This window comes from Sinocyclocheilus anshuiensis, unplaced genomic scaffold (genome assembly GCF_001515605.1).
Source record: "Sinocyclocheilus anshuiensis isolate Anshui unplaced genomic scaffold, SAMN03320099.WGS_v1.1 scaffold575, whole genome shotgun sequence".
Lineage (NCBI taxonomy): Eukaryota > Metazoa > Chordata > Actinopteri > Cypriniformes > Cyprinidae > Sinocyclocheilus > Sinocyclocheilus anshuiensis.
In genome coordinates this window covers 344379-357666 of record NW_015552573.1, presented here as the reverse complement: position 1 = coordinate 357666, position 13288 = coordinate 344379, and the positions used below count along the sequence as shown (strand labels likewise).

At 38.1% G+C, this 13288-nt stretch overlaps 1 protein-coding gene and 1 pseudogene across 1 annotated transcript in view; both read right to left on the bottom strand.

The window, feature by feature from the left end:
• LOC107665114 (tonsoku-like protein) overlaps positions 1–7418 on the bottom strand; it is a 21464-nt pseudogene extending 14046 nt beyond the window's left edge.
• A 403-nt stretch (positions 7419–7821) lies between these two features.
• The window catches only part of LOC107665113 (erythroid differentiation-related factor 1-like), a 38172-nt gene continuing 32705 nt past the window's right edge, over positions 7822–13288 (bottom strand). The window contains exons 22-27 of the mRNA XM_016455871.1: positions 10349–10507; positions 9875–10024; positions 9631–9784; positions 9424–9539; positions 8844–9022; positions 7822–8693 (exon numbers count right to left, since the gene is read on the bottom strand). Of these exons, the coding sequence (XP_016311357.1) occupies positions 8498–8693; positions 8844–9022; positions 9424–9539; positions 9631–9784; positions 9875–10024; positions 10349–10507 (954 nt within the window). The 3' untranslated portion in view covers positions 7822–8497. The remainder of the gene's footprint in view (positions 8694–8843; positions 9023–9423; positions 9540–9630; positions 9785–9874; positions 10025–10348; positions 10508–13288) is intronic.

The following is a 13288-nucleotide window of genomic DNA, read 5'->3' as shown; positions in this document are numbered from 1 at the left end:
TACATGCATGGGTGTGTATTTATATATACATAATAAATATACACAGTACACACACATACTGTATACTGTGTAAACAAAACCTTTTATTTTGGATGCGATTAATCGCGATTAATCGTTTGACAGCACTAATTAATAGGTATGTGTAGCGTATGTTTGCCTCACCTTGCTGTTGCGAACAGTGACTGATGCTCCTCTCTGTACCAGCAGTCGTGCGACATGAAAGTGGCCGCAGTTTAGTGTGTCATGAAGGGGTGTGACACCCTCACAGTCTCGACCCCCGGGGTCGTTTATATTCGCTCCACGGTCCAGCAGTAAAGCTACAATCTCTGAAATAAACAGATTTCAGTCTCTGATAAGCTCTCTCTATTTATATTGTCTAATGTCCATATTAAACTTGCAGACTGCAATACCTTGATGACCGTAGTTACAGGCTTCATGCAGAGCAGTCCACCCGCAGTAATCCCTCAGGTTAACCGGGTGACCCTGTCACAGAATAACAAACACACACATCAAATACTTTCTCAAGAAGGGCAAAAGCACAAATCTTTTAGAGCCATTTCACTCTTAAAAAGTGAAGTACCATAAGAAAAACCCACCTGGTCAAGCAAGTACTGAACCTGCTTCGGGTTTCCCTCTATACAGGCCCTGTGCAGAACCGTCTCGCCCTTCTCATTCCGTCGATTCCACTGCGCAAACAACACCGAACAAACAATACATCAGAAGAGGATAAAGCGCAACATAAACCACAGTCTCTGAGATCTCACCCTCTGCGTCTTCCTCCTGCCCATCACCATCTTATCGTAACCCTCCAGATCCTCATCTGCACAAACAGATTATTCACTCGCTCAGACATAAACGAACATAAATAAACATCTTTATTACATCAAAACAAATTGGACCATAGCATTATTTTTCAGTATAGAAAACGCAGCATTGCACATTGCATAATTTCTTAATTGAAAATAACTTATAAAATGTTTTTTTTATTAATTCAAATGGAGCAAAAACAAAATACATATATTTGATGAAACACTTGTACTAAAAAACCTAAACAAAAATTAGAACGACTGCCTTGGCAACTCACTGAAATAAAATTTCAAATTTTGTTGAAATAATAATTTGACTAAAATTGAAAAAAAAATTAATTAAAATTAAACATACAGTAAATATGAATAAAAGCACCTAACAAAACGACTAAAACTTCAATTAAAATGAAAACTGAAAATATAAAAGCAAAAACAAAATATGAATAATGACAAAAAATATATAAACAATACTAATGGTGCTTTTCCACTGCATGGAACGGCACGGTACGGTTCACTTTTGGGGGGTTTTCCACTGGGTACAGTACCTGGTACTTTTTTTGGCGCTTTTCCACTGCGTGGTACGGCACGGCTCGGCTCGGTTTGTGTTTCCACTGCAGTTCAGTACCGCTTTAGAGTGGGCGGGATTATTCACATGTCGTTTTAGCTGCGCTGCCTTTATTGCCGCGACTCCTGAAAAAAATGTTCATTCCGCATCGCCCCATCAAGCTCTAGCTGGATCCACTCCTCTGCTATCAACGAGAGGAACGTCCGTACCGAGCCGTACCGTGCCGTACCATGCAGTGGAAAAGCGCCAAAATGTTTCAGTACCACCTCGGTTGAGGTTCCAAGCGAACTGTACCGTTACCAAAACGTGACGTGTAAACTCTGCTAATCACTGATTGGCCAGAGAGAATCGTCACTACCTGCATCACTGAACTTGCGACACAAACACAACAGAACCGCTAGATTTAAATCAGCACAGCCAGCGAAGGATCGAATGCAACGGTCTTGAACGAGCGCACCTTTTTTTAACAACAAAAAATGGCTGTTTCATTGTCTGTTGAGGAAGTACAGACGTTCCTCTCGTTGACAGCAGAGAAGCGGATGGGGCGACGTGAAATGAAAAAGTTTTTCAGGAGTCGCGGCAGTAGAGGCGGCGCAACTATAACGAAATGTTAATAATCCCGCCCACTCTAAAGCAGTACTAAAGTGCAGTGGAAACGCAAACCGAGCCATGCCGAGCCGAGCCATACCACGCAGTGGAAAAGCGCCATAAAATAACACTGGTACCACTACAGTACTTTATGCATCTTATGCAGTAGACCTTATTAAAAGCATTCTAAACTCTGTACGTCGTGTGTGTGTGTGTGCGCATTACCAGAGTCTGAGTACTGGATGTCACTGTCCTCCAGTGGTTCACTGTTCTCCACCTCCTCTTCCTCATCCTCCTCTTCACTGTCCTCCAGGCTCAGTCCATCGCGCTCACACAGTTCCATCAGCCGCGCTTCAGTGTCGTCACACTGTGAGGAGCCGCAGCGCCGCTGGGCCTGTAGCCACGCTCTCAAAACACGCCTCTGAAATCACACACACAGCAATTACATCATTCATCTTCATTTCGCAAATACTTTCTTACCAAAAGTGGCATTTTGTCTTTGATTGTAGGTTCAATAACTGAGTTAAGTGTCTTCCTCATTATAATTGTTTTAATCCATGAACTGCCCCTTCTGAGGTTTGAACCTATAACACTGGCTTAGCAGTCCAGAGTACTCTGTTCATCTCTGATTTATGCATGTAATGGTCTGCTGTTACTGGACACATAAAAGTAAAAAAAAAAAACCTTGCTACGTGTACTGCGTTAAGCTAACGGAGATTTGTTATAGCACTTGTATATCATTGCTCTTTTGTTGATTTTGATTGCTTCCATCGTCCTCATTTGTAAGTTGCTTTGGATAAAAACGTCTGCTAAATGACTAAATGTAAATGTAAAAGTGAATCTTCTAGATCTTAATTTTAAATCCTAGATTTCAAATATCGTTGCGCTATATTCAACTCACCATGTTATATTAATGCCATATTCACTGCGCATGATATGTAAAATTAGCATTACCTAGTCTTTATTTAAGAAAATGTGATTCCCAGCGCACACAGACCCACCAGATTACTGAATGTAATGTTGATGGCGACACTGTTAAATTTCTTTTTACTTGCAAGTTTTTTATTACTATAATACTAAATACTATAGTTGAATTACAGAGTAATAGTAATTTATTCAAATTGTATCTGTTAACATTATTTAATAGACTGAGCTAACATGAATTAACAATTCAATTCATCGGCCACTCTGCTCTCTAAATTATCAGCATCGGCCACCACAAACACTAGCCAGTACCACTGTCAAACTAAACTGTTTTTACAAGTATACAGTGAGTCTTCTGCACATTAAACCAGTGTGTGAGGATTATTTTAACCAACCTGTAGTTTGTTTAGTCCTGATCTCTCAGCACAGCTCAGAGCAGCACTGAAACTGTGATCGAGCGTCTCCATAGGCTGTCCGATCTCCTCCTCACAACCAGCTATATTCAACCACGTCTCACACTCCTGAACAACACAAGCACAAAACAATGACTGGAAAATGAGGAAGTCTGTGCAGTGTCACTCAGCTCTGAAGATGATGTACAACAGATTTGACACATAAACTGGGTAGTAGGTAGTTTGTGAGGAGTTTCTCATCTCTGGCTATGTTACCTCTTTAGGGTTGCCCTCTCTCAGCTTTAGTTCTTGTCTGTAATGTTCCACGGCCCTATGATGTTGTCGCAAATCTGTGTATGTGGCCGCCAATGACACGTGAATGACGGTTAACTCACGAGCAGGCTTCCCTAAAGCCTCTGCACATGCCAGCTGATACACAAACACATGAGGTAAGAACTTTAAATGACGCTCACACAGAAATATACTAAAAACAATAAAATAATAAAATTAAATGTAAATTAAATTAAAAAATAAAGCATTAAAAATTAAATTAAATTAAATTAAATGAAAGGCAACTTCAGGGATCTCATCTATTCACGAACAGCTTGTAACACTCCAAAGAGAAAGGAAAACTTGAAATCGCATCATATGACCCCTTTAAAAATTGTTTTTCGGTATATTGTGCATCTTCTTACTTGCGTTTGATAAGCTTCCAGAGCCTTGTTATAGCAGCCCACTTTACAGTAAAGATCTCCCAGCTGCTCTGACAGATCCATGGCCTCGTGGGAAAACTTATCAGTCACTTCTGTCGCCGTCTGCTCCAGCTGACAGCCCCGGATCGCTGCATCAGACACACATTCAGTCAAACACCATGTCAGTGTCTGCTAATACTGTTATTAGAAACCACAGTGCTTTGATTTAGCGTTTTAATACTGAAAATCTGCATTATGTTCGAGAGATCAGCATTCAGCCCTAAGCTGTGCGGCTTTAAGAGATAAACCGTTGTCGGATCTCCTGATCTGATCAAATCTGTCAAACTCACTCACAGATGTTCTTAATCTCACCGTGTTTGAAATCTCTCTTGATGGCCTCACGATCAGAAGGCTGCTGGGAGCCCAGATAGAAGGCTTTCTTCAGAGAACGCCGCGACGCCGCAAAGTCCCCAAGATGAAGCAATATCTGAACAGATATACACCAAAAAATCAATACACCTGTCAAAAATCATTAAAGGGGACAGGAAACAACAAACTATGCAGGTAAAGACCAGCACATGATGATGATATTGCTGTTTGGAGATGATCACCTTGCCGATACTATGGAAGCACTCGCTCTCACTGAACTTGTCCTTCATCTTGCGGGCGCATTCTTTCGACTGCTCGAAACAGCGCATGGCGCGCGAGTGCTGGCCGTTGCGGAAGTGAATGCTGCCCAGGTTGAAGTTGGCACGATACAGATCTTCTAGAAGGTTGTTTTTCCTGGAGGAAAAGAGGTCAGATATCCACAAAATGGTTTTGTACCAATATAAACACAATGAAGTCTTTCATATTAGTGAATTAATTCCACAATGAAATTTTAATCTTTTACTTAAGTGTTGAAACTCAAATCATAAAAACAATTATTGTTTTATGTTATAAAACATTCTTAACCTACAAAAACATTGCCATAATAAAGTTAAATGTAAATATATTTACATTTTATAGTTATATAAATATTACATTTAAATTATTTTCAATTTGTTGCTTAGTTCATTTGCTGGTTTAAAATGTAATTCCTTTTTTTCTTTTTAATAATGATACATTTTGGTAACAGTTTTTGCTGCTTTATATTTTTGTGGAAACCACGTTTTTTTTTTTTTGATTAATTAAAAGTTTGTAACATTTTGTAACTTTTCGTAACATTATAAATGTCTTTACTGTCACTTTTGATGAATTGAATCCATCCTTCCTGAATAAAAGAATTAATAACAAATTTTTTTTATCTCACCCTGAATTTTTGAACGATAGCGTATCACGATTTCCACAAAAATATTAAGCAGCACAACTGTTTTCAACATAATAATAATAAGAAATATTTTTTAAGTGGAAAATCAGCATATTAGAATGATTTCTGAAGGATCATGTGACACTGAAGACTGGAGTAATGATGCTGAAAATTCAGTTTTTCATCACAGGAATAAATTACATTTTGAAATATATTCAAATAGAAAACAGTTCTTTTAAATTGTAATATTTAACTAAATCAATGTTTTTACTATATGTTTGATAAAATAAATGCAACCTTAGTGAGCATAAGAGTCTTTTTCTTTTTTCAAAAAAAAAGAAAAAAAAAGTCTTCATTATTTTAAACTTTTGACCACTGGCATTTTTCACTTGTTTATAAACAAAAACAAAGTGTCTTACTCTGCGATGTAGATGCTCTGTCGTATGAAATCACTGCAGCGCTGCGGTTCCTTCATCCCATCATACACACAGCCCAGATTCAGCATGAGACGGGCTTTCATCTCACTCAGCTCTCGTGACGATACGGTACCTACAAAAACAGAGATACGGTATACAAAGTCTCCTTTTTTAGCAAACAAAGTAGATCATCATAGTATATATACTACATACTAGTAGTAGTATTCTGACCAGGTTAACCATGTCATTTTATATGCATAAATTCATTCTTTAACCTTCCAGGCGCTCATCTACAATGGCCAAATTCTTCTTAAATGCATCTTCCGCAGGCTTCAAGCTGTCCCGTGAATTGTCCGAATCAAACAGGAAGAGGTATGTTCGTCCAATAGTGGCCAGAGCCCTCTGCTCCTCTGCTGCATCATGGACGGAGCGAGCCAGATTCAGATGAAGCCTCTGGTGCTGAGAGAGAAACTCCATGTGAGAATGACTCCATGCAATCACTCCATTTCTAACTAACATGTACTTGCAAACCTTCAGAGCCGCTTCGATGTTACCCAGTTCTGCATAACATTCTCCGATCTTTCTATTGGCCACAGCAGAGCCAATCACATCGTGCAGAATCTCAGACAGCGCCAATTCCTGACGATGCTCTTCAATAGCGGCACGATAGTCGCTTAGAAAACACATCAGCCAGGCTGATTATCTCATAATACATTCACTCAACTGACATCTGTCACAATAATTGTGATAGTTCACACAGCGACACATCTACGGGTTGAACCTACAGCCTTCAGGATGAGACACCAAAACTTTATTCATTAAGCCACTTCTATTATTAAGTCTACTAAGGGCTTCACTCTCTGTTTACCTGCTTTAGTGTAAACCTCCCCGAGCTGATAGCACAAACTGGCTTCTTCTTTCAGGTTATTGCTGCTCTGAGCTTTACTCTTGGCCTTCTGTAGTACTGCGAACACATGAAGAAAAAATGAAACTTATACACATATTTTATACATAAATTTTGAATTATATATGTATGCATAATTATACTAAATCACAGTTGTTTAAAACACATTAACACAGTAAATTAAATTGTGCGATGCAATATGCAATATATTAGTGAAGTCACTAATTATATATCACTAATTTATATCTCATTTACATTTAGTCATTTAGCAGACGCGTTTTTATCCAAAGCGACTTACAAATGAGGACAATAAAAGCAATCAAAACTAACAAAAGAGCAATAAAATGCAACTGCTATGACAAGTCTCAGTTAGCTTAAAGGGGTCCTGTTATGCTTTTTCACTTTTTACACTTAATTTATATAAACTGACATTTACATATGTAAAAAAAAAAATTTAAAAATCCACAAAAAAATATGTGTGGATGGGGTGGGTTACATTAAAATACAGATTTTTTCATCAGTATTGAACAATACATGACAATAAATCACAGCCAATGCCCACAAATAACATTATCTACGGATTTAAGGAACACAACTTACGCTTGATCTCTTTTGTAGACGTCATCCTGAGCACTTAGCAGGATCTCTACAGCCGATTACTGCAAACTCACGCGCATCTAACGAATAACAAACACTACCGGCGCGCAAACAGCTGTAGTACTATAAAACACGTCCCCGTTGATCTATTTACAGCGGCTTTAAAGCCGATCAATGCTTATGATCATCTATATATATATATATTGATGAGTAAATTCTTTCAAAGCGCCGCGCCAAAGTTCACGATACGGAAAAATGTAAAGACGCTGATTGGCTAGTGTAGATGACGTCGGAAGCTCCCATAATGCTCCTCGTGATAATGTCCATATCGAGCGGCCATCTTGATGAGGACATTACCGTTCCGTTTTTTTCAGTGAAATGTTTATTAAAAAGCCACATATCATATGCCGGTGAAGTACACATATGAAGTTAGAAAAATGTGTTTATTTACGTTATTCTATTTACCAGTAGTCCCAATGATATTTATTTAATATCATTCATGTTATAAAATGCTTAAACCAAGTTTATTTGAGAGTAACAGGTGTTACTATTAATTAATTAATGAGACTCACGCGTTGATAATCATGTACTTCTTTTCCTTTTTCTTGAAAGTGTATTTACGAAGCCTGCGATAATGAATGGAAGCTTTGAAGCATACAGTTTTGGAGTGAATTTGGGGAATACGCTGGACTTTCGTGGTTGCAAAATTATAACAGTTGTACGATATATAGCCTAGTTCTTACATGTATATTATATGACAAATCTATAACAAGTGTTTCAGTTGAAAACAAAAACATGACAGTGACTTTGAGCAGCTTTGAACTTTGTTAAAGATTTAAAAGCCAAGCCATCACAAATTTGTACAATACTGTAACTAGATAATCACCTGTTGCATTGACCTTTGCTAAATTATTGCACATTTTTATTGAAAACCTTGTTTTTTTTTACAGTTCATGAGCTTGTTTATGCACCAGAAAAAGAAAAGCCTGTGAGTGAAAGTCAAACAAAACCACATGTTCACACTTTGTACATATTGTCTCATTAGCAATAAATATCTGCTCTACAAACAACTGTACAGTTCGGGTTTATTATCATACTGTTTTCATTCAAGAAAAAAACTAATCATATAGTAAGAGTCTGTGGACTCTTATAGGAAGTCCAGCACAATGTGAGCATAAGAAAGGCACTGCTGGTGAGGGTTGTAGTTCACATTTTCTTTCCAAGTCACTTGCCAAAACTTTTTTAATAACATATCAGCTGTGGTTGGTTGTGTAAAAGCAAGATTGTTTCAACTCTAAACTGTTGCATGCTTGGCATTAATGATGTCAGGAAGCCGAAGAGTCCTTTGGATTTGATTCTCGAGATGATGATCTTGCTTCATCACTTCCTGTCGGTGGTTTCAGCTGATCCAGCAGCTCCATGAAAAGGGAAACCCGCTGAATGAGCGGGATGGACTTTTCGGCCCGCAGGAGGCGAGAATATACGTTCTTGTAGATCTTCACCTGCTCCTCTTCTTTACCACTGCATATGAAAACACAAAACCACCACATATACATTAAGTGCCACATAATGAAACACTATAATGCCTTTGTTAGATAGTAACTATACTTTACTATCTGTTGAGTTTATATGGAATATGGTACTGAAGTATGTATATTCTGTATCTCTCACCTAAGTTTGCGTTTGCTTGCAGTGCTGAGTTTAATCAGTTGCAGCAGCAGGAAGGAGAAACTAGGCTCAAAGATTCCAGTTAACTTCACAACCTCTTCAGTGTTGAGCTCAGAAGAGGAAGAACTATCTGAAGCCTCATGGAGTTCTTCAGGTCTGTCCGAGTCTTCTGGCGTCAATATCTGTCAACATGCAGCACATAACACTGTAAACATGACCATTCAACAAAGAGAACAATGTATTTGTAGAGAACAATTATTGTTGTTGTTATTCTTATTATTCTTATTATAAATAATAATAATTCATATCATAATATTAAATCTAAGACACTTTTTCCAAGGGACTTACAAATGAGAAATAATTATTGTTCATAATAATAATAATAAACAAAATCTTAAACAAAAATATTAAAATAAATAAGACACTTTTGTCCAAGCGAGAAATGGTGATGATGAGGATCATAATGCATATTAACAATCTTAATAAAATAATCTTAATATAAGACACTTATCCAACGAACATAAAAATTAGAAACTATATTATTATTATTATTATTATTATTATTATATGTCTGTGTATATACCTTTTCCTGTTGCTCCAGCAGCTCTTTATGGATGAGTTTGAAAGCGTGACGTGTTTCACACATGATCTCTAGAGCTCCTGTCAGAGTTTTCAGTTTCACAGCACTGCTGTTCTGACCTGGAAAACACAATAAAACATCCGATAAGAGCTTTACTCGTGTCCCATCAGCCTCTCCCAGCTGATATTTCCTGCAGTGTGTGTTTCTCACCTGCCATGGTGAACTCAGCGAAGGCCACTCTCTCCAGAAGCGTGCGGAGCAGCTCGCACGGGGCTTCACTCAGACTTATGAAGAGCCGCACAGCCTTACTGTAATGCTGCTCTGCCAGAGCTTTGTGCTGCTTACGGACGCTCTCGTCTCCAACCTGACAGAGAGAACAAACCATGTAAAGTCTTACTGTATATGTTGAAGATGAAGGTGTAGACTCTTCCTCTGCAGGTGACTGATGCTGTACCTGGTTGCGGTAGCAGCTGTGGTACATGGAAGCCAGTCTGTGGTGGATAGTGGCTGCTCTGTACTGGTAGAGCGGCTGGCGAGCGGACTCCGTCTGCAGGTCGCAGTACCTCAGGGACTTCATCATGGACTCGGTGACTTCCCTCTCGATCTGAAACACAGTGCGCTCATGTCAAGTGGAGTTCATTATTTCAGCAGTGTGTACGGACAGAATAAAGCGTGTGTGTGTGTGTGTGTGTGTGTGTACCTGCTCCTGTGCTTTACGGGACAGCGGCGCGTAGTCCTGGCTCTGTACTGGTAGAGCGGCTGGCGAGCGGACTCCGTCTGCAGGTCGCAGTACCTCAGGGACTTCATCATGGACTCGGTGACTTCCCTCTCGATCTGAAACACAGTGCGCTCATGTCAAGTGGAGTTCATTATTTCAGCAGTGTGTACGGACAGAATAAAGCGTGTGTGTGTGTGTGTGTGTGTGTACCTGCTCCTGTGCTTTACGGGACAGCGGCGCGTAGTCCTGGAGGAGTGTGGCCAATGTGAAATATGTTGTAGAGAGTTCCCAGTTTACAGAGTCCCAGACAGCTGAGTGACCCTCCCTGCAGCCCAGAGACTTCAGTGCCCGCTGATAGTAATCTATCGCCTATTGATGGAGAGAGAGAGAGAGAGAGCGAGAGAGAGAGAGAGACGGCTACTGTGATGCAGCTACAGCAACAAGGACCCTCTTCCTAGTCTTATTATGAATGATGTATTACATTTAAATGAATTAATTTATCCAAGGGACTTAAAACTCAGAAATGTATTACTACTACTAAATATTAGCATAATAATTATTATTATTATTATTGTTGTTGTTGTTGTATCTTGATATAAAAATCTTAATATAAGACACTCCTATCCAAGGGATATACAAATGATGATGATGATGATTATTATTATCATTAAATATTAATCATCTTAAAATAATAATCTTAAAGGGTTAGTTCACCCAAAAATGAAAATTCTGTCATTAAAGGAACACTCCACTATTTTTGAAAATAGGCTCATTTTCCAACTCCACTAGAGTTAAACAGTTGAGTTTTACCGTTTTCGAATCCATTCAGCCGATCTCCGGGTCTGGCGGTAGCACTTTTAGCTTAGCTTAGCATAGATCATTGAATCTGATTAGACCGTTAGCATCTCGCTCAAAAATGACCAAAGAGTTACGATATTTTTCCTATTTAAAACTTGACTCTTCTGTAGTTACATCGTGTACTAAGACCGACGGAAAATGAAAAGTTGCGATTTTCTAGGCCGATATGGCTAGGAACTATACTCTCATTCCGGTGTAATAATCAAGGAACTTTGCTGCCGTACCATGGGTGCCGCAGGCGCAACGATATTACGCAGCGCCTGAAAATAGTCCCCAGCACGCTCCCTGTGCAAGCAGGTGGTCACGTTGGTTATGTTGACGGAAATTAGCCTATTTTCAGGCGCTGCGTAATATCATTGCAAAACGTATCACGAAGCTACGAGAATACTTTGTTGCGCAAAGAAAACAAAAATAACGACTTTATTCCACATTTTCGTCTCTACTGCGTCACTTTGGACGCGCGTTCACAACAGTATCATGACGCGAGCGATCATGACTTTTCTGGACCTTGAACGTCGTGGTAGTTACCTTGCTGTCTATGGGAGTTGTCAGAGAGCCCTCAAATTTCATCAAAAATATCTTAAATTGTGTTCCAAAGATGAACGAAGGTCTTACGGGTTTGGAACAACACGAGGGTGAGTAATTAATGACAGAATTTGCATTTTTGGGTGAACTAACCCTTTAACATAAGACAGTTGTATCCACTTTGTATCCATCTACAAGAAAAATGTACAATAATAAGAATGAATAAGAATGATCATAATAAATACTATTATTTATTATTTCTATAAATAATAATAATAGTAATTTCACATTTGCAGATGGAAAAAAAAGTATAATTATATCATTATTATTATTACTATTATTTTTATTAATATAATCCTCTTAATGACACTATCCACTTTTTATCCATCTACAAGAAAATAATAATTATTATTGTTGTTATTACATAATCACAATAATTATAATATAATTGTATTATTATTATTATTATTTCTAATTTGTAGATGGATAAAAATGTCTTAAATTGCATATTTAATATAATATTAATTATGAGAATTGTTATTAAATAATTTTTATTATAATTATATAATAATTATTATTATTATAATTATATAATATAATTACTCCAGCAGTCTTAATATTATAATCTTACCCAAGAAAAAAATTATTATTAATATTGTTATTATTATCATTAATAAATATTAATGATCTTTATATAATAATCTTAATAAAAGACACTTTAATCAAAGGGATAAAAAAAATGAGAAAGTATTATTATAGTAATATTGTTTCTCTTGTAGATAAAACATCTTATATTAAGATGACTATATTAAGATAATATTTAATAATATAATAATAATTTCTTATTTGTATATCCCTTGGGTAAGTGTCACACATTAAGATTATTATATGTCAATAATAATATGTCAATAATAACAATAATAATGGGACACTTCATGTCCATGTACAAGAGAAATTAATACAATTTATAAAATAAAAACTATTATCATTATCACCATTACAATCATTATTATTACAACAACCGGCAAATCAAAATGTGCATTTCAGAAGCTGTTAAACATCTTAAAAGTTCAAGTACAGTTCAAGACTGTATGTGTGATAATGATTAACCTTGTTGTAGTAGAGGGCCTCTTCCGGTGAGAACTCGTCGCGGCTGTGCTCTGATGTCGCGACGCAGTGAGCCTGAGCGCAGATACGCATGAGTCGACCAATGTTACACAGCAGCAGGGCTGTGTTCACAGAGTCTGAAATCGCATTGAAATCCTGCATGCCCTTCTCAAAACATGAGAAACTTTTCTTCCACAGCTCCTGCTCGGCCACGCACACGCTCCTGCGCACTGGAGAAGAAAAAGCGATACTTCACAAACAACTTTCGACAAACCACCCCAAATGTTTGTTGTTAAAGTCTAATAGAAACCCAAGAAGCCCTCACCTCCTTGTCTTTCCGCCTGCATGGCCGCGGCCTGGTTCATATAAAAGACGCCCATCTCGTTGCAGATGTTACCGAGCCGTTTCAGAACCTGACCCAGCTGCTCCTGTCCCAGGTCCTTCAGAACTCCTGAGGTCAAAAGGTCATGGGCGGCCTCGTAACACTTGCTGCTGATGATCAGCTGGTACTCTGGGTCTGAGGCCAGATCAGTGGCCATGCTAAAGGCTGAGAGAGGAAAAAAATATCAATATTCAAATGTTGTAAGACAATGTCTCTTCCAAGAGTTTTAGTATCCAAACCATCTCCTAAGAACAGTGAAATCTCATTTGCCCAGTGAA